At 39.8% G+C, this 25,263-nt stretch overlaps 1 protein-coding gene across 2 annotated transcripts in view; it reads left to right on the forward strand.

The window, feature by feature from the left end:
- LOC140727406 (collagen alpha-1(XXVIII) chain-like) overlaps positions 1-12,482 on the forward strand; it is a 32,398-nt gene extending 19,916 nt beyond the window's left edge. Inside the window, exons 8-13 of one of the 2 annotated variants that reach the window (XM_073044684.1) lie at positions 2,227-2,253; positions 3,473-3,517; positions 4,678-4,722; positions 6,448-6,501; positions 11,333-11,401; positions 12,389-12,482. In XM_073044684.1, the coding sequence (XP_072900785.1) occupies positions 2,227-2,253; positions 3,473-3,517; positions 4,678-4,722; positions 6,448-6,501; positions 11,333-11,401; positions 12,389-12,472 (324 nt within the window). In that variant the 3' untranslated portion in view covers positions 12,473-12,482. Of the gene's footprint in view, positions 1-2,226; positions 2,254-3,472; positions 3,518-4,677; positions 4,723-6,447; positions 6,502-7,362; positions 7,460-11,332; positions 11,402-12,388 lie in introns of those variants that run through there. The other variant, XM_073044685.1, reaches the window with a different exon arrangement.
- The last annotated feature ends 12,781 nt before the right edge of the window (positions 12,483-25,263 follow it).

Consider the following 25,263-nt stretch of genomic DNA (forward strand, 5'->3'; position numbering starts at 1 on the left):
CTGTACATCAACCACTTCCTCTGGCAGGTCTTCCAACAAAGTACCAGCATCTATGTTAAAAAGGTTGCCACCCAAGTTCCTATTAAATCTTTCCCTTCTAACCAGGAACCAATGCACTCTAATCCTTGATTCCCCAACCCTGGGAAAAAGACCTAGTGCATTCAGCCTGTCTATGTCCCTCATGATTTTATACACCTCTGTAACATCATCTTGCTATCTCCTATGCTCCAAGGAAGAAAGTCCCAGCCACAAATTAAGTGGTCTTTTAAACCACTTTCTCATCCAGCTCCACTCAGTAACTTGTGTGTGCATACCTCTGATCCTAACGCCGCCTGGACCCCATTTAGAAATCTGTCCTTTGTCTTATATTGCTTCTCCTCATTCTTCCAACCAAATGAATTACCTCATATTTTTCTGCACTGAGCTTCATCCACCAAGCATCTTCCATTCCACCACCCAGCATATTTGCTACAATCAATTATCTGCCATTTTTGTGATTCACATTGCTGCTAAAGATTATTTTTTTCTGCATTTTTTAAAGAAATTGTGACTTGCACCCCCGTGTCTAGGTAGTTATCTTTGACCAAATAAAACAATACAGTACTCCAACACAACGTTGGCGAGTATCACTATTCTCTTTCCCCAGTGCAGAAGACAATCATTCACCACAGCCCTCTATTGTCTGTTATTTGACCACCTTCATCTCCATGCTATTACCTTCTCAAAACTCTTCTGGAAGTCCATGTGCATTGACTTAAACACTGACTTCAATTCTCACCTAAACTCTTTCTTAATTGAAAGATTCCATGAATTAATTAAATATGGTTTTCCATTAATAACTGCAAATGAGGGGTGATTTACCTGTGTGTTATGACAGAATAGGTGTTGAGATGTTTCCAGTAATTGAAGAGTCTCAATGGAGGCCATTGGTATTACTACAGAGAGGATTAACTTTTGAGGTTCTCCTCAATCCCCCTCCCCAATTAGCCTTAAATCTGTCTGCAGACCCTCATCTCCCTGTCTACCCATATTGCTAGTAATAATTTGGGCCACATTTTCTGGCTGTTTACCTTCCCACTTTGAGGTTTTCTGCAGCCATTCAGTGAAATTGTCAACTCTGGTACCAATGAGGTAAAATCCTACAGTGACAGCACAGAAACATCTGCCTGTCCCCCATAACTAGTGAATCCCTTATCACTATTGCTCCTTGCTTTTTCCTTTGTCCCTTCTTGTGCAGTTGAATCACTTTGAAGTCATTTTGTTGTTTTTGTTTAAGCATCTGGACAATAGGATAGGAGATGCATCTGATTTAGGACATTGCGGAGTATTTTTGTATCCATCAACAAGGTTCAGTCATTTGTGAAATTCAGTACCTGTAAACTCAAAATACTGAGAGTTTCCCTTGACACAGTCAGGTGAACTATCTGCTGAAGAAAATGGCTGTATGTCAAACTGTGGCTGGCGAATAAAATACTTACACTACTGTAGATAATAGGACTCCATCCCACCTCAACCCACCCTACAAATATCCTGAAGAGTATGAAGCACATGCCTCTAAAAACAGGGTCTCACAACCTTCTTTATATCATGGTTCCTTACCATTAACCAAGGGATTTGTGGACCCAAGGCCAGGAACTCCTGTTCTAAAAGATTGATCTTCACTTGGACAAAGTCAGTTTTATCCAATTGAAGATCAACCTGAGGTTGGAAACTGGAGTAAACCCAAGTATTTCATCTGCTTTTTGCCATGTTGTGCCTGTACAATGTAGAGAATTCCTCAACAATTTTTCAATTAAGATCAGAATATCTCACATCACTGAGGTTTTATCTTCCATATATTGTATTATTCTTTTAATACCAGACCTCTATTACATTCTTCCTCACTTTCAAATAACACACATTGCATCATGCATTCTGGATTGTGAAAATGCCCCTGACATTTTTTGCTTCAATTTGAACATTATGTAACTGAATAAATTGGGAGCAAATAAATGCATCCATTATTAAATGATGCAAAATTGCATGCATATCAAAACGTGCCTTTAATACTCAATAAACTTGTTACAGAAAGCCCAAAACGAATGCAAGTCAACCTACTCATTCCCATCACCTTGGATGATTACGCATAACAAGTTTTGACCATTCTGGGGTCATTTTTATTTGATGTAATTTGGTGCTAAGTATTTACATTGCTAAAGATATTGTGTATTTTAATTTCACTTCCAGGGTAGAGCTGGTTACAAAGGTGAACAGGTACGTAAAATAACTGAAACAATTTATTGATGAGGCCTTGGTCCATATTGCTAGGCAGCACCACATTGGAAGTTATCAAGGCAAAATCAAGAAATAAAAATATGTGTTGTTCAATTTGGGCTACAAAGTTAACAATTTTTTAAAAATATGGGTATGGGGTATCAGTGTTGTAAGCATGGTTTAAAATATGTTTATTTTCATGGGAGATGGGTATTAATGGCACAAGAAGCATTGAGTATCAATATAATGAAAGCATATTATGATCATAATAGCAATCATGTTTAATTTCATCTATTTGAGAGACTAAATTGGACAGAAAGATGAAGCTTTGTCATAACAGGTGGCAGTGTAAGTCTGCTGCTTCTGTCTGATGTCTGTCTAAATTCGCTTCCTTATTTAGACATGAAATTTATTCAATGTAATAACATACATTTATTCATGACAGGGAGAACTGTGATAGCTTACCCTTTAATAAAAAGATTGAAAAAGAAAAGCTTACCCTTAGAACACTGCAGTTGTGTTCTGATAATTTTGTTTCATCTTTAAATTACTAATTTTGGTTAAAAAATACCAGCAAAAGCTTACTTATCTGACATATGTCAGATTTAACAGGTGGCGATTCATCAAATATATTAGCTTATCTGATGTCAATCCAGTCATGCCTTTAGCATTGCCCGAATCTTGACCCTGCCTCTCCCTCAGCAATATTCCTCTACAGGCTCAGTGCTCCTTCTCAAGTGCTGGTTACTGGAGAGTGCCACATGTTTCATGAAAGATGCAAAAATAGCCATCTGAAACTTAGGAAAAAAAACAAGCTTGTTAATAAGCTGCTGGTAATCATGCCCAACTTAATTAGAAATATAATTATCTCAATAAATGGAATTTTGGACTGGAATCAGAGGGTGTAAATAAGAAAGTTAGTGGAATGTTATTTCAATTTTACATGTAAATATTCAGAAAAAAATAATAAAAATGTAATAGTCTTTTGAGTTGCAAAGGTAACTTTTTGAAACACTTGAGAAATAATTGAGCTGGGACAAGTGAAGGAATGAATTAAAATGAGAATTTCTGTAACTTGCAAAACCGTAGTTATCAGGAGAGAAACATATTTAGTAACTTTATGATTCTGCATTTACTGCATTCAATTATGAATAATTGAATAATCCATATTTCTAAAGTAACAAATACTTTAAATTCTAACTTTACTTTTAATTCTAAGGGGGAAAGAGGTGAATGTGGCCTTCCAGGAACAAAAAGTGACAGGGTATGTATCCTTATTGCTTCTATTTAAAGCTATTTATAGCAAGATATCTGTGGTGAACTACATATACCTGTCTGGACATGCCCCCCCCCCCCCCCCGCTGACTGCTCCTGTGGCTCCTCCCACGGACCCCGGTATAAAGGCGATTGGAGACACCGCCCCGGCCTCAGTCTCCAGGATGCAGTGTGGTGGTCAATTGCTGCTTGTTCTTTCTTCCAGCCAATAAAAGCCTATATCTCGCCTCACGTCTCCAAGAGTTATTCATGGTACATCAATATCACCCTGTGGTGTAAAGTATACAGTATTTCAATGTGAATGTATGTTATATTTCCTTGTTAATGAAGTAGGATTATGAGTAGGAAGAGGGATGTAAAGCAGCCACAGCAAAGCTGAATAAATGAACAAGAACATGGCTGATGTAATGTTATGGGGGAAATGTAAAGTTAGCCTCCTTGGAGCACAAAACAGAAGTACAGAACATTAAATTCTGTTCTGCACAAATAAAACAGACATTATAGTGGATAACATCAATGTTCATAGGACTTACCGTTGTGCACAGGTCAGTGAAAGTAAACATGGAGGTGCAGCAAGTGACTCGAAAGACACGTGCCATGCTTGCCTTTAATATGAGAGGATTTGGGTACAAAAGTATTGCTGTCTTTCTCAGTGAAACATCCTGTAAACCTTGTCGGGCTAGATAAAGAGATGTTTCTTTTAGCTGAAGAATCTAGAACTGGCATCACTGTGTCAAAATAAGGGTTAGGCGTTTGGAACTGAGATGAGGAGAAATTTATTCAGGCAGGTATTAATGAATCTTTTAAGTTTTATGTCACGGACGGCTGTGAAAGGACAGTCATTGAAATTGATTAATTTCCAGATATTGATTGAATAAAGGAATATGAGGATAGTGGAAGGAAATGTAATTGAGTTAGAAGATCAGTAATGATTTAGATGTTCTTGAACGGAGAAGTTCAAAGGACTGTATGGCTTATCTGTGCTCTGGTTTTTTTTTTGTTTTTGGATAATTGTGTAAAATATTCCTTTTGCCCAATATATTTTTATACGTTTTACCACAGAAGTGGAAATGTAGGTTATTTATTTGTAGATATAGTATAAATCAGAATGTATGTGCCAGAATTTAAAAGTTTTTTTTTCTTGAACAGGGTCCAGAAGGTCCACCAGGCCCCAGGGGGCTAAGAGGAGTACAGGTTAAAAGAAATATTAGTTATAATATACAAATAGTATCTTCATGTGTAGAAATGTTTGGATAAATCTGAGTGACACAAAGAAACTATACATTTAACTGACAGTTCTGAATCTTATCTCTTTGGTAATTCAATAATTCTAGCATTTTGGTACCTGAATTATATGGATGCATGAATTGCCAATTTGGCTGATAGAACCTGTCCACAGTTGCCTTCTTAAGCAGTAGAGAAGAAAACTACCAGAATTATACTAAAGAATGAAAGTGATATAAAATACATTAATTAAAAATCACACAGCCAATTTTAATCTTGTGGAAATCATTGCAACAAAATTAGTGTCACAGGTATTCTCATTTACTCTTGTATTTTACATGGTTACAAACATTCAGCAAAGTTAAATGTCCAGTGCTTTCTATTTTTATAATCGTCATCAACTTTTGGGAATCCATGTTTGCCAATTGAAAGTATGTACTGTAGCAATCTGTTTTTATGATGCTGGTAACTTAATATCTGGAACAAGATGCTTATAGCTATTAATTTCAATTTGATATTTTTTAGCATGAGATACCTTAATTATTTGGTTTCATAATTGCCTGAATAGAGAGGCGTCCTTTTAGAACAGAGATGAGGAGGAATCTCTTTGGCCAGCGAATGGTGAATCTGTTTTATTCTGTGCCGCAGGCAGCTGTGGAGGCCAAGTCTTTATGTATATTTAAGGCAGAGGTTGACAGATTCTTGATTGGTCAGGGCATGAAGGGATACGGGGAGGAGGCAGGAGATTGGGACAAGGAGGAAAATTAGATCATCCATGATGGAATGGTGGAGCAGACGATGGGCCAGATGGCTTAATTCTGCTCCTATATTCAATGGTTGTATGGTCTTATAATACAGTGGATTCCAGTTAATTGGACATTTCTTAAAGAACAAAAACTAGACTGAGTAACTAGCTGGGATTCCCTTCATTTACTTGGGATGCAATGTTGCTTAATCGGGCAGGAGACTGCTGTCAAGCTGTTTCTAACCAGCATCGGTCACCTGCACATGCCTGGCTGTTAGACACTACACTGCACTTAGAACAAACAGTTTTTAAATAGCATCAGTTGTGTTTGTGTTCAAATGCAGGGGATTTTGTCACTGATAGCTGGTGAGAAATAAGCAATAAGACAGTTTGGATCTGCTTTGCTCACCAAGGTTTCAAGCATTCAGGCTTAGAGATGCCAGAAACAGCTGGGAGTGAAAATGAAATGATTTGAATAAGATAGGAATTACGAAGAATTTGAAGGTATTGACAATCACCTTGAACGTTACAATGAAAATTAATATTTGGAGGATGCAATCATATGAAGGCAGTTCATTATTTGTACTCGATGTCTGCTGATTTTCTTCATTTCTAGTCAATCAAAAGAGCACGGCAGTTGAATTCCTCCATCGATAACTATTAGGAACTAATAGACAGTTTTATAGGACTGTAAAGGTATTGGTAGAATTTCATTTAAAAGGCATAAGTTGCTACTTAGTTACAGTAAATGATAGTTTGGCTTTTTTATACCCTTGAACTATTTCCTTGAAACTTCGGCTAATTGGGGCAGTCACTTAATTGGGCCAAAATATATTGGTTCCAATGTGCCCCAATTAACTGGACTCCATCGTATTCTCAAATTTTGTGCAACACAATCAGGTCACATTGGCATTACAAAATTCCATTCTTTTATTGTGTGCTACACTTAGGGTTATCCTGGAGCCCCTGGAGACCATGGTCCTGAAGGTTCTCAAGGACAAAAGGTAATTAGTTTTTTTTAATAGATTTCCTTATGTTAGAGTGCAGAAATGAGAAGCTGAAAATAAAATTTGTTAAACACTATCATAAAAATGCTGCATCTTAGCTCAAACTTCAAAGTGGGGCAAAAAAATCTATTTTTAACTTTTTTGTTTCCAGTTTAAATTGTACGGTTTAAAGTTTTGTGACAGATTAGAACTGTGGCTTCATTTGTATATGTACAATACCTGATTGTTGCCATTGAGGGAATAAAAGAATGTTCAAAAATGTTTCTAGAATTATAGACTATTTCAGTGTTTTGTGTGAAGTAGTAGTGTAAATGGAGAAAGCCAAAAGGTCAAAGGTTGCTGTGTCCATAATCTGTTTTACTTCAATGTTCTTAACTTTAGTGGGCCAATTAATTATTTAACAATATATCTTTGAGATTAATCAGGTCAAATTCCATCCATTTCTTTTGTCCCACTACTTCAGTCATAATTTTTTAGCATTTGAGATGTGCTGTGTCACCTTCTAATGGCCATTTCTGATGATGCATTAGAACCTTATTTGTATTAATTTTATAAAATATTATCACAGTCAAACAGGAAACCCCACTATCTTCATACACTGTCCCCAAAGAAATTCCTCACTTTAGAAGTATATCAATGAAAATATTCCAAGGCCTTTGACAAGGGGCCCAGCATAAGGCTACTTAACAAGAGTCCATGGTATTCCAGGAAAATACTAGCATGGATTGAAGATTAGCTGACTGGCAGGAGGCAATGGGGGTGGCCTGTTCTATTTGGGGGTTTAAGGGCTCAGGTTTCAACTGTACCTGTAGCCTGACACACTATTCCTGTTTCCATTTTCTTAATGGGGAACTGCAGTCATCACCAAAGTCTGCTGTCCAAGGTTTGTCAAGTTTGAGTACCAACAGTTCTTTAAACATCTTAAACCGTTGCTGCTTACTGAAGTAAACATGGCTGTGACAGTGGATTTCGTCTGTAGTGGATGCAAAGAGCCACTATTTATCGGTGCCACGATGCCGGAAGGGTTAACTCAAACAGAAATGTGGAAATGTCTGATTCGACTTTGAGGTTCACGTAATTTCCTTGTAATTTAAGATTGACTTTATTAAACTTTACAAATAAGCAATGTCATGCCTCATCTACTTGAGTTGGTTACTGGATGAAGCATTTGAGTCTTCATACAATTTTATCACAGTTTCAAAAAGCACATTAAAGCATCTCAAGCAGTTTCCTTTTCAGAGCCATCTGACTTCTGTGTGCAACAGCCAGCATTTAAACTGTTCATCATTCTCAATACAAAGCTCCTGAAATGGTCAAAGATTGAGGGCATGGGCCTAGATTTTATTTGCTGCTGTGATAACAGTATTTAATGATTTGTGCAGCCGATCACTCAGGTATTTTGTAACAAGTTGCTATCCGTGAACTACACAGTGAATGGTAAATTTGTTAGGTACAGCTTTTCTCAAGAAAGTAATAATGATAACAAATTGCAAATAATAACTTTTGAACCATGCTTTCATCTTTTATGAAGTGAACATTTCAAAGTTGCCTTTCAAAGTTGACTCATCCAACTGCAGAGCAAATTCTGTTTTTCTAAATATGTTGCACAATGTGTCTTTCACATTCTCAGACATTTCATTTATTTATCTTTGAACAGAGTTGACACTGAGCAGAATTGCTTTCATTATTTGGTCTGGTGACTAAGCAAAACCGTACTCAGTACTTCCCTTACTGCTGGCAGAGTCAGTTCTCCAATTGTATGGGGCTTTCCAGATTTGGCAATTAGCAATGTTGTATGAAATAGACAAACCATCACTCTTTTGTTCTGAAGTGATGGTAAACATGTTTTGAAGTGCTTTATATTTCTGAATGTTTTCACAAAGGTAAGCCAAGTTCTTGTTTTCTTTATCAGAGTGTATTCTTTTCAAATGTTCAAGGAACCTGTATGGCTTCATTGCCTCATTTGAAATAACCTTTTTAGACAACAGACTCATTGGCTGCTGTTGGTTGCTTGGTTCTGATATGGTTGGACCATGGTCAATCTTTGGCAAGATGCCACACATGAGGCTCCTTACCAAAATGAGAGCCCATGGTATTACAGGAAATTTATTGGCATGGTTAGAGCACTGACTGACAGGTAGGACACAGCAGGTGGGAATAAAAGGATCCTTTTCTAGTTGGCTGCTGGTGACCAGTGGTGTTCTGCAGTGGTCAGAGTTGGGACCACTTCTTTTTAGATGATGGAATAGATGGCTTTGTTGCTAAGTGTGCAGGTGATATGAAGATTGATGGAGGGTCAGGTAGTGTTGAGGACACAGGTAGAAGGACTTAGATAGATTAGGAGAATGGGCAAGAAAGTGGTAAATGAAATACAATGTTGAAAAATGTATGGTTATGCACTTCGGTAGTAAAAATAAATGTGCAGACTATTTTCTGACCAGAGAGAAAACCCAAAAATCTGAGATGCAAAGGGACTTGGGAGTCCTTGTGCAGAACACCCAAACGGTTATCTTGCTGGTAGAGTCAGTGATGAGGAAGACAAATGCAGTGTTAGCATTCATTTCAAGAGATCTAGAATACAAAAGCAGGGATGTGATGCTGAGGCTTTATAAGGCACTGGTAAGGCCTTATCTTGAATATTGTGAATAGTTTAAAACTCCTCATCTAAGAAAAGACATGCTGGCATCGGAGAGAGTTCAGAAGAGGTTTACAAGGTTGATTCTGGGAATGAAAAGGCTATCATACGAAGAATATTTGATAGCTCTGGGTCTGTACTCGCTGGAACTTATAAGAATGAGGGGGGGATCTCATTGAAACCTTTTGAATATTGAAAGGCCTAGACAGAGTAGATGTGGAAAGGATGTTTCCTATGGTGGGGGACTCTAGGACAGCAGGCACAGCCTCAGGATAGTGGGGCATCCATTTAAAACAGAAATGCAGATAAATTTCTTTAGCCAGAGGGTGATGAATTTGTGGAATTTGTTGCCATAGGCAGCTGTGGAGGTCAGGTCATTGGGTGTATTTAAGGCAGAGATTAATAGATTCTTGATTGGACACAGCATCAAAGGTTATGGGGAGAAGGCTGGGGAGTGGGGCTGAGGAGGGGACAAAAAGGATCAGGCATGATTGAAAAGTGGTGCAGATTCGACAGGCCAAATGGCCAAATTCTGCTCCTGTGTCTTATGGACTTATGGCCTGTCCAACCTCAGGCACTGCGATCAATAAAGGAGAAAGTAATCATGTCATAGTAGCTCAAGCAAAACCTGAGTCTCTGCCTGACGATACATAAAGTGGGTCAGTGACATCTCGGCTGGGCTGTGGGCTGGAGAAATCTGGTCAAGACTATTTGAAAGGGCAGATTCAGAATGTTACCCCATTGAATGCCTTACAGTAATTCAAAGAAATTGCATCACTGTGTGATGAGGCTGTGGGAATCGTACTAGCTAATGCTGTACTCCGGTAGTGAGCAACAATAATGCGTGGGCCAGGCCTGGAATTAAAACAATTCCTTCAGTCCAGGTTTCTCGTGATATGCCAAGTACAGAAGAATCACATTGCTTTTCAACAACTATAACGCATTTCAAACAAAGTCTAAGAGAACAGTGGGTCACCAAGAGATGAGGTGATTACTTGTCTATTGTAATTAGTTATGAGGTACTGAGGATCAAATGCTGATAATAAGTCATTCATTTCTTAAGTTAGGCCTTTAATCTCTCAGTTGCCCTTCTTGTCATTGAGCATCGCCCTCTTTATTTTTATCATCGCCTTGGGAACACCCACTGCCCCTGGAAGAGGGGCAATGTTGCCCACCTTGGGAACCATTGACTCTTGACCTATTGCTACCTTGCATCAAACTGGTTTGTCTTTAACAAATTGTCAGCATAGCTTCTGTATAAATTGCCCCTACACTGTATATCTTAAACTAAGGAAACTATTTCAACTCCCTCTACCTTTGTATACGCCAAAAAGGCAGAGTTGACCCTGAGATTGTCATTGAATTGCTCTCCCCCATCTCTACTGTTTTAACTTGTATACCATGTGGAGCAGCCTAGATATTTGCCTGAACTAAGTAGGGTCCAAGCTTCTTAATGCATATTGGGATTTAAGAAGTTCATAGGGTCCTAATGAATTTAAATTACCAACTATTGTATCAACATGAATGCTTTACGTGCTATTTGGAGAAAGCAGGAATACCACCACCCAGCCAAACTCTGCCAATCGTCCCTCCCCCTGCCCATCACCACTTCTGAAAGCACCTTCTCGAGGACCTGCATTTTTACTGTGAAGTACAACTTTTGAACCACATCAGGATATACCAGCCTAAAGTTTGATGTTTATTCAGTAAGCGGCATCCACCAACAGCATGTTTTTAAGACCTCGACGTGGATCCTCCCACTGTAAACCTACTGCTCCTGAGTTTAAAACTGCTCCGCAGTATCTTGCTTTCTTTGCTAATTTCCTACCTGCACAGTTCCAAATGATACAGGGAACCCTTAACAGCAATGAAGTTAATGGAATGTTTCAAGAAGGCAACCGCTTGTCCTTCCATCGTAAGCTATCCATGAATACTTTGGAATCTCATCTGGCCCAAAGAGTTTACTTTGATTAGGATACTTGAGTATAGTTCAAACAATTATTTGTTTTAGTAGTTAGTTAATGTCAAAAATCATATTTATTGCTTGTCATTATACATTTTCCATCACACTGTAAGTAGAGTGAAAACAAGTACTTGCCATAACATGACCAAAGGAAATTTGACCTCTTAACATACATCTTTCATTATTGGAGCTAATTTGCTTAAGAACATTTCTAAATATTTACATTATAGGGTGAACGTGGACTTCCTGGGCCACCTGGCCTAACTGGTGAAACTGGAATTGGTCTTCAAGGCTCAAAGGTAAAGAAGTCCATTTTTAAGCATGAGAATTCTGGTTCCAAACACAATTTCAGCCATTTAGGGGCTGGAATTAATGGAAAACTGAGAAAAGAACAATGGTATCAGAAAAACGAAGAACATTTATAACTGCACATTTTGGATACGCCTGTGGTATGAACTTATTTAGCAGGAACTAGAGTATTCTTGCAGAGTCAATCCAATACATTACATGAGCGATGGGGGTAAAAGGCAAGACTAAAGCACTGAAGAAACCGAGTGAGTTCAGCAGTGCCAATGGAAGGAAAAGACTGTTGATGATTCAGGTTGAGACTCTTAAACTGGACTGAAAGTAAAAAGGGGACGTAGCCGGTATAAAAATGTCGATGGGAAGAGTGGAGCAAAAGCTGGCAGGTGATAGGTATGTCCAGGTGAGGAAGGCAGTAGGCAAGATGAGTACAGTGCTCGGTATGTGGTTGCAAATCAGCAAAGTTAAATATGCAGTGTTTTCGCTTGGCCAGGCTGCGCTTTTAGAATTGGGAAGGCATTATGTAGAGTGGATAATCTAATGTTTTAATTTTAGGAATGATTACAAGTAGATTCACTAATTTGCACTTTTAGTATTGAATTTTGTGTCCGGGTGTGAGAAATGCACACACTCCAAGCATTTTAACAGGCATCACTGTGTGCCTGTAAATGAAAATGTTGCAGTGTGACTTCTTATATTCCAAACTGTACATGCAGAAATCCAGGCTACATTTCATTCACATTGCAGAAGCTCGGTTTCCTGAATAAGCAAGTATTGAGAATCTGCTCTCTTTAATGCCAGAAAGATTTATAATATGTTAATTTGAAAGTCCGGAGCTTACATTGCGTAATACTATCAAATCCCCATTGATTACATATTTGGTAGATAATGAAAATACAGTTACATTATTACTGAAAAACTGAACAAAATATTTAAACTTAACGAAATGGTATTTAGTTTTCAATTTGCCTTTCTTTGTTTAGGGTGACATTGGCTTCCCTGGAAGACCAGGACCTGTTGAGCCACCAGGGATTGGTGAACCTGGATTGCCAGTAGGTCAGTTGTAATGTTTGAAAGACATGCCAAACTTTATTTTCACAGACAGTCACATAGACAATGTCATAGAGAAAAACAGCACAGACACATGCCATTCGGCCCAACAAGTCCATGCCAACTACGGTGCCACCCATCTAGTCCCAATGTATTGCATTTGGCCTATATCCTTCTAAGTCCCAGCCCTCCTTTAGCACTGAAAATATTGCAATTGCAGACACTTTGAAGAGAATGAATATTTAAAAGTAATGGGGAGTCTTTTGCAACAAAACATTATATATACACCCCCTCCTGGAGTCCTGTTTATTTTCTTGTGAATTAAACCTGCCATTTTTACCATGTGAACTTCAATCTTGCTGTCTTCCCAGTTTTCCTAGAGAATTGCCATGTCTTGGCAATACAGGCAAAACTTTATCCCATGTCGGTTTAATTATTTTGAGACTTCCATGTTAAGTAATCCTAGAATGCATTTATGGCTGAAAGTGTAAAGAACTGCCTGTGGACCATTTGGCCCATTGAGTCTGCTCTGCGTTTCGTTATAACTGATCTATTATCCCTCTCAGCTGAATTCTCTTTGCCTTCTCCCCTTAACCTTTGACGCTCTTACTAATGAAGAACCCATCAAACTCCACTTTAAATATACTCAATAACTTGCTCTGTGGCAATGAATTCCATAGATTCACTATCCTCATCTCTGTTCTAAGTGGATGTTCCTCTATTCTGAAGCAGTACCGTCTGGACCTAGATTCTCCCACTATAGGATACTGCTCCACATCTACTCTATCTAGTCCTTCCAATATTGGATAGGTTTCAATGAAATTTCGCCCCTCCCCCCATTCTTCTAAACTCCAGTGTGTACAGGCCCAGAGCCATCAAACGCTCCAAATATGTTAACCATTTTGTTCCCAGAATCATTCTCGTGAACCTCCTCTGGAATCTCTCCAATGCCAGTACATTCTTCCTTAAATAAGGGGCCCAAAACTGCTCACAATACTCCAAGCACAGTCTGACCAATACCTTATAAAGTCTCAACTTAACATCCTTGCTCTTTCATCCTCTTAAAATGAATGTTAACATTGCATTTGCCTTCCTTGCCTCTGACTCCACCTGCAAGTTAACCTTTAGGGAACCGTGCACGAGGACTCCCAAGTCCCTATGCACCTCTGATTCTTGAATTTTCTCCCCGTTTAGAAAATAGTCTTCACCTTTATTCGTTCTACTAAAGTGCATGACCATACATGTCCCTACACAATATTCTATCTGCCACTTTGCCCAGTCTCCTAATCTGTCTAAGTCCTCCTATAGACTTCCTGTTTCCTCAACACTACCTGCCCCTCCACCTATCTTCATATCATCTGCAAACCTGACCACAAAGCCATCCAATCTGTCATCCAAATCATTGACATATAGTGTGTTAAGAAATCGTCCCAATACCGACCCCCGCAGAACACCACTAGTCACAGGCAGCCAGCCAGAAAAGTCCCCCTTTATTCTCACTGTTTGCTTCCTGCCAGCCAGCCAATTATCTATCCAACTTTTCTGTAATACCATGCGCTCTTAGTTTGTTAAACAGCCAAGTGTGGCATGTTGTCCAAGGTCTTCTGAAAATCCAAGTAAAACGCATCCACTGACTGTTTGAGAAAAGGAAAGCTTTCCACTTTTTTATAACATTTACTTTGAATTATTTAAATAGAGTTATAGAGGAGTACAGCACAGATATAATTCTTCACCCCAGTAAGTCCATGGTGACCAAGGTGCCCCTCAGTTAATCCTGATTTCATGTGTTTGGCCATATACCTGAAAGGCTTGCCCCTTTATGTACCTTTCCAAGTGCTTCTTGAATGATTCTATTGTACCTACCTCAGCTGTTTCCTCTGATAGTTTGTTCCATATACTGTTCCATATACTGATCGCTCTCTATGTGTAAAAGTCATCCCTTGGGTCCTTTTTAAATCTTTTCCCTCCCACCCTAAACCTATGACCCCTAGTTTTGGTGTCCCCTACCCTGGGGAAACAATTGCTATCAGCAACCTTTACTGTGCCTCTCATAAATTTAAATGAAGTCGTCTTTTATTCTCTTACGTTCCAGGGAATAAAGACCTAACCTAACCAACCTCTCCTTGTAACTCAGGCTTCTTGTCCCTTCAACATCCTCGTAATCTTCTCTGCATTCTTTTCTTTTTTAACCACATCTTTCCCATAACAGGGTGACCAAAATTGTACATAATACTCCAAGTGTGTCCTCACCAGTGTACTGTACAACTGCGACGTAATGTCCCAACCCCTGTACTCAACACCCTGACTGATGAAAGCCAGTGTGCTAAATGGCTTTTTATCCACTCTGTCTGTCTGTGATGCTACTTTCAATGAACTATGCACTTGTACTCCTAGATGTTTCTGTCCCACTACACTCTCTATGTACCATTCATAGTACATTCTGTGCAGGTTTGACTTTCCAAAATGCATCACCTCATATTTATCCGTATTAAAATCAGTTGTCACTCCTCAGCCCACTTCTCTAGCTAATCAAGATCTCCCTGTAACATATAACAACCTTCTTAGCCATGCTAAAATCCAAGTAGACAAAATTCACTGCCATACCCTCAGCTACTTTTTTGGTTACTTCTTCAAATCAACATTAAAAGATTCATAAAGTATGACTTTCGATGCACAAAGTGATCATTCTATCTATCCAAATGCTATCTCTCAGAATTCCCTCTAGTAACTTCCTCTGTACTGATGTCAGGCTGACCAGTCTGTAGTTCCCTGGCTTGTCCTTGATACCCTCCTTAAACAAAACAGCATTAGCCACCTTTTAGTCTTTTGGGAACTTCACCACCAGTGGGGAGCAATGAAGTAAATCTCTCTCCAAGGGTTTCCATAAATTCCTCTCAGGGTTTAACCACCTTATTATGCTGTACCTCCTGAACTCAAGAGATTCCGCCGATGCTAGAAATCCAGAGAAACTCATCAGTCCTGATGAAGAGTTTTGGCCTGAAACATTGACTGTTTATTCCCAACAATAGTTTTTGCCTGACCTGCTGAGTTCCTCCAGCGTTTTGCATGTGTTACTCTGCAAAAGCCTTTGCCCTATTAGCATGAATGTTCTTCAGAACATCTCCACTTGTTTCCCTTTTTCTTGAGCCACATAATTTTACCCTCAGTAAGGAGAAATGATCATTAAAAATCCCACCTACGTTCTGTGGCTCAAGACATAGGCAGCTCTGTTGATCTCTAAGAGAAGACTCTCTCACTAAACGCTCTTCTAATCTTGCTAATCTTCGGATTTTCCTTAACCTCACATTGCAGATCTAGCTCATACCTTACGTTGCCCTTCTGATTTTCCCTTTAAGCATATTGTTAGTCTTTTTATAGTATCAAGCGATTCACTTAATCCAACCTTCTCAACCCAATGTTCATTTTCTTTTTTTCCTGACCAAAGCCTCAATATTCTCTACCAGGGCTCCTTAAACATGTTAGGTTTACCCTCACCCTAATAGGAATATGTTGACCCTGGACATGATATCTTAAAAGCCTCCTGCTTGCCATTCATTCCTTTCCGCTCAAGCAGGTTTATCCAATCAACCTCTGCTAGATCCTGTCTAATTTCCACTGCTCCAGTTTAGGATCCTTATCTGTGGACCTGTCCTAATCTTTTCCATCACTGTCTTAAAAGTAATAAAATTACGGACACGAGAGCCGAAGTGCTTGCTCCCTGACTGGCACTCATTTTTCTTACCCTACCTTGTTCCCAAAGAGAAGGTGCAGTAATAAATCCCCCTGAGTAAGGCCCTTTAGGTATTGATTTCAGGAAACTATCCCGGACACACTTCACAAATTCCATCCTGACCAGGCCTCTAAACTCAAGAGAAGCCCATTCAGAGTTCAGAGTAGATTTGTTATCAAAGTACATATATGTCACCACATACAACCTGGAGATTCATTTCTTGTGGGCATAGTCAATAAATCCAGTAACCATAATAGAATCAATGAAAGATTGCACCAACTGGGCAGACAACCAGTGTACAAAAGACAATAAACTGCAATTACAAAAAGAAAGATAAAAAAAAAGAAATAATAATAAATAAACAAGCAAAAAATATCAAGAAGTTGAGATTAAAAGTCCTTAAAAATGAGTCCATATATTGTGGGAGCATTTCACTGATGGGACAAGTGTGGTTCAGTGAAGGTATCCCCCTTAATTCAACAGACTGATGGTTGAGGAATAATAACTGTTCCTGAACCTGGTGGTGTGAGTCCTGGGCTCTTGTACTTTCTTCCAGATGTCAGCAGCAAAAAGAGAGCATGGTCTGGGTGGTGGGGGTCCTTGATGATGGATACTGCTTTCTTGCACATATCAACCGTGTAGGTATGCTCAATGGAGGGGAGGGCTTTAACTGTGATGGGCTAATTAGTGGGAACTTTTAATTTAAAATACTGTGGAAATTAAAAGCTCCCACTGATACAACCCGATTATTCTTTCTACTATGCTATTTCTCTACACAGCTGCTCCTCAAATCCTTGTCACACGATACCATTGTCACACCTGTAGCACCTGTATTCTGAAATGTTGAGCTGCCAACCCTGCACTTCTCTCAGACGTATTTCTCATGTAGCTCTTACATCCTAGACTCCAGAACCAACTTACGGTCTGAGTTCGACTGCCTTACCTGTTAACCTTCATGCATTAAAATAAATGAAGTTTCACTGAATATTCATTTCTCTCCCTTTGCTATGCCCTGGCTATCCTCATGACTAAACTTGTTCTTGCAGTCCACTGGGTTAACCCATGATTTGCTACTGCTCAGAATTCCAACCTCTTGCCAACCCTGTGTAGTCAGAGCAAATTTCCCTGCAAGGATATTGGTCCCCCTCTGATTCAATGCAACCTATCCCTCTGTACAAGTCACCCCTGCCTCAAAAGAGATTCTAATGACCCAAGGAACCTGAATCCCTGCCACTTGCAACAGCTCTTCAGCCTCACATTCACCAGGCCTGCGTTTCATTTTCTCACCTTGCTTGCACGTGGCACTGGGAGTAATCTGGAGACCAATACCCTTGAGGCCTTGCTCAATAACGTTTTACCTAATTTGGAGCTTGGTACATGGAGTTTAGTAAAATAGAGGGCTATGTGGTAGGGTAATTCTGTGGTAGGTTACATGGTCAGCACGACATTGTGGGCTGAATGGCCTGTAACGTGCTGTAGGTGTCTATGTTTCTATCTAGCCTATTGCTGTTCCTGACTGAATTGAACTTTAGTAAGGTATTGGTTATGGTCTTTCTTTGAAGATCCTATGATGGCTATTAGATTTAAGACAACCTATAAGGTATTTGTGCAGTTATTTTAGTGATTATCATTCGTAAGTTCCTTCCCTTTTTCTTTGCTCGAATTTTGTACTATTATTGTGAAGGCCACTAATGAAAGTAGTGGAGGTGGATACTATAGGGTCTTATAAGAGACTCTTGGAGCTTAGAAAAATAGAGGGCTATGTGGTAGGGTAATTCTGGGCAGCTTCTAGAGTAGATTACATGGTTGGCACAACATTGTGGACCAAAAAGCCTATAATATTTTGTAGAGTTCTATGTTCTGTGTAATAATTTTTTATACTCATTCTACAGGACCTCATCTCCTGTTCTACCTATGTCATTTGGACTAATGAGTACAACAAACTCTGCTATTTATCCTCCCCCTCAACAACCACTCAGAAGCATTGTTGATCCTGGCATCCACAAAGCAGCACACTATTCTGGTGTCTCCTCTGCAGACACAGAGCCTCCTGTCTGTCCTCTCTTAATGCTTCTAAAATGTCTGCGGTCATAGCCCTTTAAAGGCCTTTTATGAAGAACAAGCCTTCAGAAGAGCATGTGGGCAGTGCTTGCCAGACAGTGTAACAACAGTTTGATGGAAATAGTGTAGGAGCGGGCGGTGGCATGGCGTGGGGAGTGCACCGAACAGGCCAGATCAAGTGTAGGTAATTTGTTAAATTCTCTTAATTTTGTGTTTTACATTGCATCATTTTAATTTGTAATAATTGTCATCTCTTGATATTAGCTAGATAGGTCATCTGAATGTCAGTAAAATTTAGCTTGCTTGCTCAAGATGAAAAACCAGGATATGAGCAGATATAACAACATACATTCCTAGAGCAGATTTACGCTTACAAACATCTGAGCTCTTTAGAGATGCAATACAGATGCTGACCACTGATAGAAGTGTTTAAAATTAAATGACTAAAACCAAGAGTGATGAGTTTAAGAATCTGACACAACTTCAAAAGAGAAGTAACAAGAAGGAAGAACCAAGTAAAGGATTCTGGCAACCATGGTTGAACGTGGGAGAGATAATTGCACAAGAATCTAGAGTTGAAGGGATACAGGACAAAGACTGATGGAGATCACCCAAAGTAAGGTTGAATAACATTAGAGATTTGTAGAGTATGAAGACTTTGATATAGCATTGGGGAGGAAACCAAGAAGGGAGGGCTGAATTGTGTTTGGGTGTTGATTGATGTACTCTTGTCAAGAGTTGGCAGCATAGATAGGTGAGAACCATTTTACAACTATGCACAGAGCCTAGGAACTGGTGAAGGAGAAATCTGTTGGTCTCAGGAAGGGTACTTATAATTTGTTTTATTTTCCCCTTATTTTTTCACGTTTCCTTCCAAAATATCATGATAGTAGCGCAGATCAAACTGAGGACTTCAGAAATAGAATATATGCCACTAGCAATTATTCTTTCCAGATGCATGGATATCTCTGCATTTCTCCAAAGTAAATCTGTCTTGTTGCCACATCAAAGTAATTTCTCTGTGCTCTGTTAATTGGGCGAGCAAAACAGTTCGTGGCTGACAAAAAGTATAACTTTCAAATTCTTCATATGTCACTTTTGTGCTCATAACAGTCAGCAGTAAAAAATTGCTTCATTTGTGATCTTTCGCTTTTTTTTAAGCAACAGCAAGGTCTTGGAGTAGGTCTCCCTGGGAGCAGATCTTGACTTCGGTGCCTTGTAAATTAAGTGATGGTGAATTAACAGACTACTTTGCATCTTCCCGTATTTTTATTTCTGCTGATCTCAACCAACCACAGATGAAGTCACAAATCTAAGAGCAGTTCTAATTGTTAGCCTTCTCTGCAAGCAACAATCTCTACTCCCCAATTGTGTGTGTTTTGTTGTGCATCCTTTAACTGGCTGCAGTGTTTCAAATATTACAGAACCATTCAACTAACATTTTACCAAATCTGCTCATCTCTCGAAAACTAGAGTCACCTCAGTCCTCTTTATTTTTAAAATGTCTCTTGATCTTCACAAGATCTTTTTTGAGCAGATTCTACTCTCAGAAGATATAACTCTTTAGTTTATGTCCATATTCCCAAAGGTGGATTGCATTCTCTTTCAGGGCGAGGACAGTATTAACAATAAATGTCAAAGAAACTGTGATGCTAAATATTCTTGATACTGTCAACCAAATAGACCAAACTGGTGTGTTGGTGAATAAGACAGGTGGCAAGTACATGGCAGTTTATTTCATTTGATAATGAAGCCACTGTGATGAGGCCATTACTCTTTTTAAAGAGTAGTAGGTTTCTCTAAGATTACTCGGGTAATTAATATACCATAAGCAACCAGGGAACTGCTATGGAGACATAGGAGACTGCAGATGCTGTAATCTGGAGCAATACACAAAATGCTGGAGGAACTCAGCAGGTCAGGCAGCATCTATTGAGATGAAGGGTCTTGATCCACAACATCAGCTATCCATTTTCCTCCACAGATGCTCCCTGACCTGCAGAGTTCCTCCAGCAGTTTGTGTATTGTTGAAGGAGTTGCTATGTCTTGGGACTACCTAGAATCCCTGATATTGGAAATGAATTCATTGACTGACTTGCTTTGTACTAATCACTGCTCAAAAGAACAAGTTGTAGGTTGATGAGGTGGCCTAATAACCTTAGTCTGAATACAATTGATTTTTAAATGTTATCTCTGAAGTATTCATCGTGAAACATGTGACGTCATCTACCTTAAATTGCCCAAGTAACAAAACTTTAAAATATTATCTGCCTCCTGCTCATGTCAAAGGATTGGAAGCAGACCTAAAGTCAAGTTGGACACTCAGTGCCATTTCCCAGCAGCCTTGCATTGGTCACTGTGGAGGACTCAGCAATAATCTCATCGGATTGTGCTAGCCCGCATTTAGTATCGCAGAAACATGCACCAGTTTTAACGGTGTCTAACACTGTATATGTTCTATTGATACTGTGCTCAGTAAAGCCGGTGATGAAGAAGAAAATTATCAAAATAGTGCATAAGAATTCTTTATATTCTGCGGTGCAGAACATTCTCAATGCACGTTACCATGTTTTGTTTCAGCAAGAAAGTTCCTGGGTCCATTAGTCTAACTGGAACCTGTTCAGGGTGTGCAATTTCTTAGTGCCAGATTGTTGAGCTTCTACCCTTAAACCAAAGTTGCACGCAACACCAGTGGGGGCGGGGTAATACCAGCCATTCATTTCAACTGAATCAATCTTAATGTCCCTGTTGTGGCCTAATGCCTAAGGCGTGGAAATTTTGAGGAATCAATTACAATGTGATATTCACTGAATGACATTGCAGTTTGGTATTTAATTTCTAAGACCAGACCTTTTTAGACTCACTGATGTTGAAGATTTGCAATGAGACCTTTCATATTTTTTCCTTTGTAACATCTCCTTTGTACACAATGAATATCATGATGTGCCATGTCATGACAAATATATTACTTGTTAAATAGATAGAGTTTAAAAAAAAAAAATGTACCTATCATAGCTGAAGTTAATTAGAGCAAAATAAACTCCAGATACTGGAAGAGCAAAACAAATCTCCAAATGCTGGAAATATACAGGGTCCATGGAGATAAAAAATATTGGGCTAACATTTTAGATCAATGATTCTCCATCAGGATCAAAGTGGGGATAAAGGAGTTTCCAGTTGTAGAAAGGGTGATATGAAGAAAAGGGAACGAATTTCTATGATAGAGTAAAGGCTGGCGTTATCAAGATAACTCTTACTTCAAATTCAGGCCATTAGAGAGATGAGAAAAGAAAAATCAGAAACTGCAACCGTAATATCCAGGAAGAGAGGCAAAATATTCGAATCCAATACTGAGATCTGCAAAATAGCCATGCAGAAGATGAGGTGCTGTTCCCAGGGAATCTTTGGAATGTTTCAACATGACAAAAACAGGAGTCAAAGTGGAAACTGGACAGGGAATTAACCATGGCTTCTGACTACCATTGTTGACAAAATTCTCAACCATGTGTCTTCTCTTTCCTGCTCTTCGGCTTATAACATTGTTAATAATTCATTTCCTTTTCACTTTGCACAGGGGCCTCCAGGAGCTCAAGGTCTTCCAGGAAGTCGTGGTTTACCTGGTGAGGGTTGGCCAGGAATGAAGGTATATGTAATTCTATGTGTAAATATACACACAAAATCTCTCTTTAACTACAAAAGATTCACCTAAAGCTACCTGAAGGTAATGTTAGAACATGTAGAAAAGAAATTCCCCACCAGCAGGATACACCCAGCATGTTACATTTTTATCAAGGCCAACGTTTCTTTCAATGTTGAACAAGGTAACGCATATGCTAAAGCTAATATATGTGTCTGCTACAGGCTATATGTCGTTGAGGCAGCAAGAATTTTTAAAAGTATGCACAGGCAAGCTTATTATTCAATGTCTCTAGGAACATTTGAGGTGGATACTAGACGGGTAAGTACAGGAGTGAGTTCTGAATCACTGGATTATGAAAGCTCAATATGGAGTGCCACGGTGACACACTGTTACGGGTTCGGGCGTTCCCGAGTTTGGAGTTCAGTTCTGGGGCCGTTCTGTAAAATGTCTCTGTACATCCTCCTCGTGGAATATATGGGCTTTCCGCAGGTGTTGTGGTTTCCTCCCACAGTCTAAAGGCGTAACGGCTAGGTTAATTGGTCATTGTAAATTGTCCTGTGTTTAGGTTAAGGTTAATCAGGTTTGTTGGGGTTTGAAGGCCAGAGGGGCCTACTCAGTGTTGTATCACTAAATAAAAAATATACTATTTATGGCTGAAACATTACTGTATCTAACGTACCCAAGGAGGAATTGTTAAACTAAGTTGTTAATTGCTATTTCGTTACACCCTTGTTGAGTGAAGGGCTGGCTTGTTCATACTTAGTAAAATATGACTTCTCCCGAAATGAACTTCTGTTGACATAAGGATACAAGAGACATAGATAAAGAAGAAGGTCAAAAATGGTAGTGTTACGACTGTGCCCCAACTCTGAGGGGCCGAAGGGTACAAAGTAGCCCCCTCCTTTTTGAGAATCGCAAGATCGCTATTAATTCAGGTCAGGAGACCCAGGAAATGAGAGAGAGACGTTTGGAATGTGTCCTGGCCTCCGCGATACAAAGCCACGGATAACGGCCATTGTCTCTTGGAGACAGAATTGTGTATTGAGTACTGTACTATTCATGGAAGCCCTCAGGGAATGATCAGAGGGGGTTGGTTGAGGGATTGCATCATCCCAACCTGATTGACATCTGAGACCCCGTGAGTAAGGATAAAAGAGGGTCTGGGGAACAACCCCTTTAGACGCACCAGGAGAAACGCTAGAAATCCCGTGACAGCGTTTAATAGCGACAGCCGGTGGGGCCCGCGTGCGTCCTTTCCCGTTGCCTGGGATTAGTGGGACTTACCACGGAAGACGGCTTAGCTAAAGAAAGAGGTCACCACCAACGAAATTTCGAAGGATCGACATAGCTAAAAGGAAAAGCTGGCAAGTTCTAAAAATCTGTCTTTTGACTCCAACCAAAGACTGTAGCCTGAATGAACTTGCGTGACTTTTATATTTCCATCGGACAATACATTATCCCCTAGACAACGATAGAGCTTATTTCTTATTGATTATTATTATACCCGCACTTTTAGAGTTAGTATTGACAACGTATATTATCTGTATGTTTGCATTGATATTATTTTTGTGTATTTTTACCAATAAATACTGTTAAAAATAGTACCATCAGACTTCAACGGACCTTTGCTGGTAAGTGACCCAGTTACGGGGTACATAACAACTTGGGGTTCTCGTCTCGAGATTTGATACCAAATTGGGGGGCCAGTGAATCGGGCTTGTAAGTCCAAACTTGGATCTGGTATGCGGGTAGCCAGACGGGAAACCAGCAAAGATGGACGTGGATGCATTTGTCGAAAACCCGACTCTGGAGGCGCTAGAGGTGGCCACCAAGTCAGGATTAATAAATATGGTGAAAGGACTAAGCCTCGCAGAGGTGAGATTGTCGATGAAAAAGCCGGAGGTGCGGAGGGCCATAACTCAGTATTATATTGTGAAGAATGTGTTTTCTGCTGAGGTATTGGAAAATATCCCTGAAAAGGTACCAGCTAGTGGGACGGCTCAGTTAGAGTTGGAGAAATTAAGGTTGGAACATGAAATTAAATTAAAGCAGCTGAGAAGGAGAAAGAAAGGGCCGAAAAGCAGCGGGAGCATGAGCTCCAGCTAAAGGAGTTAGAGCAGGCCAGAGCTGAGAAACAAAGGGAGCATGAGTTCCAGCTAAAGCAGCTGAAAAAGAAAAGGAAAGAGCCAAGAAGGAGAGGGAGGCGGAGAAACAGAGGCAAGACGGCAGGAGAGTTCCTGGCTTGATCTGTTCCTCGAATAAAAGTTACCAGAGAAACCGTGGGAGCGGTAGAGAAAGCCCGCCGGCAGAGGTCCTGCTGGGAGCTGGTGGTAAGATTGAGGAGGAGAGGCAAGACGGCCAGAGATTTCCGGGCTTGACCTGTTTTAGTTGTGGAAAGGGGGGACATATTGCATCTAGGTGCTTTGCTCCGAGGAAGGAGACAGGAAAATGGAAAGCAGCAGTCCCTATAGGATGTGCTGTGGTGATCAGTAAATCGACAAGAGAGCCCCGGGTGAGAAGTTATAATAGAGGGACTTCCGGTAAGATGGCGATTGTTTAGCTGCTCTGAACTTTTGTTCCATTACTGTCGCTATCTTTGCACTAAATGTCTCCATTTTTTAAACCTTAGTTAGGAATTATTTCAGTATCTCTTACTTGCCTGTGAATATATCTAACTTACAATGTCTAGCAAGAGTTCTAAATCTGGGAGAAAAGAAGCTATGACCCCTTCGGACGAGACTTTGGTTGCGCTCGGAAAGCTCCGAGACGAAATTTTAAAGGAATTTAAAACCGCTTTCAAACAGTTAGAAGACAAACTGGATCGGATCAACGATAAAGTGGACAAACATGCTGAACACTTATCTCACATCGATTCGACTTCTGAAGATTTAGAAAGTCATGTTCAATACTTGGAGACTCTCTGTTCCAGCTTAGAGGAAAAATCTAACAAACTTCTTTCCAAAATGGTGGATCTCGAAAATCGCAGCAGACGCTGCAATATCAGAATTCTTTGATTGCCAGAGGCGACCGAAAAGGGATCAACCGTGAAGTTTTGCGCCGAGTTTCTCTGTGAGATATTCGGGAAAGATTTGCTTCCGAAGCCGCCCGAGCTTGAACGGGCACACAGAGTTTACGTTCCCCCAGGAATTCTGGGCTCCCGTCCGTGACCAGTAGTCTTGTGTTTCCATCAATACCAGGTAAAACACAGTCTGATTGTAGAGGCACGTCGCAGGGGGTCTTTTCCTTTCCAGGTTACAACCATTCGCTTTGTGGAAGATTTTGCACCCCAGACCTTAAAGATGCGCGCTGAGTTTAAAGGCGCAATGAAAGTGCTTTTTGATCGTAGTTTCAAACCTTCTCTTCGCAATCCTGCCGAT

This window comes from Hemitrygon akajei, chromosome 5, assembly GCF_048418815.1.
Source record: "Hemitrygon akajei chromosome 5, sHemAka1.3, whole genome shotgun sequence".
In the NCBI taxonomy this organism is placed as follows: Eukaryota; Metazoa; Chordata; class Chondrichthyes; order Myliobatiformes; family Dasyatidae; genus Hemitrygon; species Hemitrygon akajei.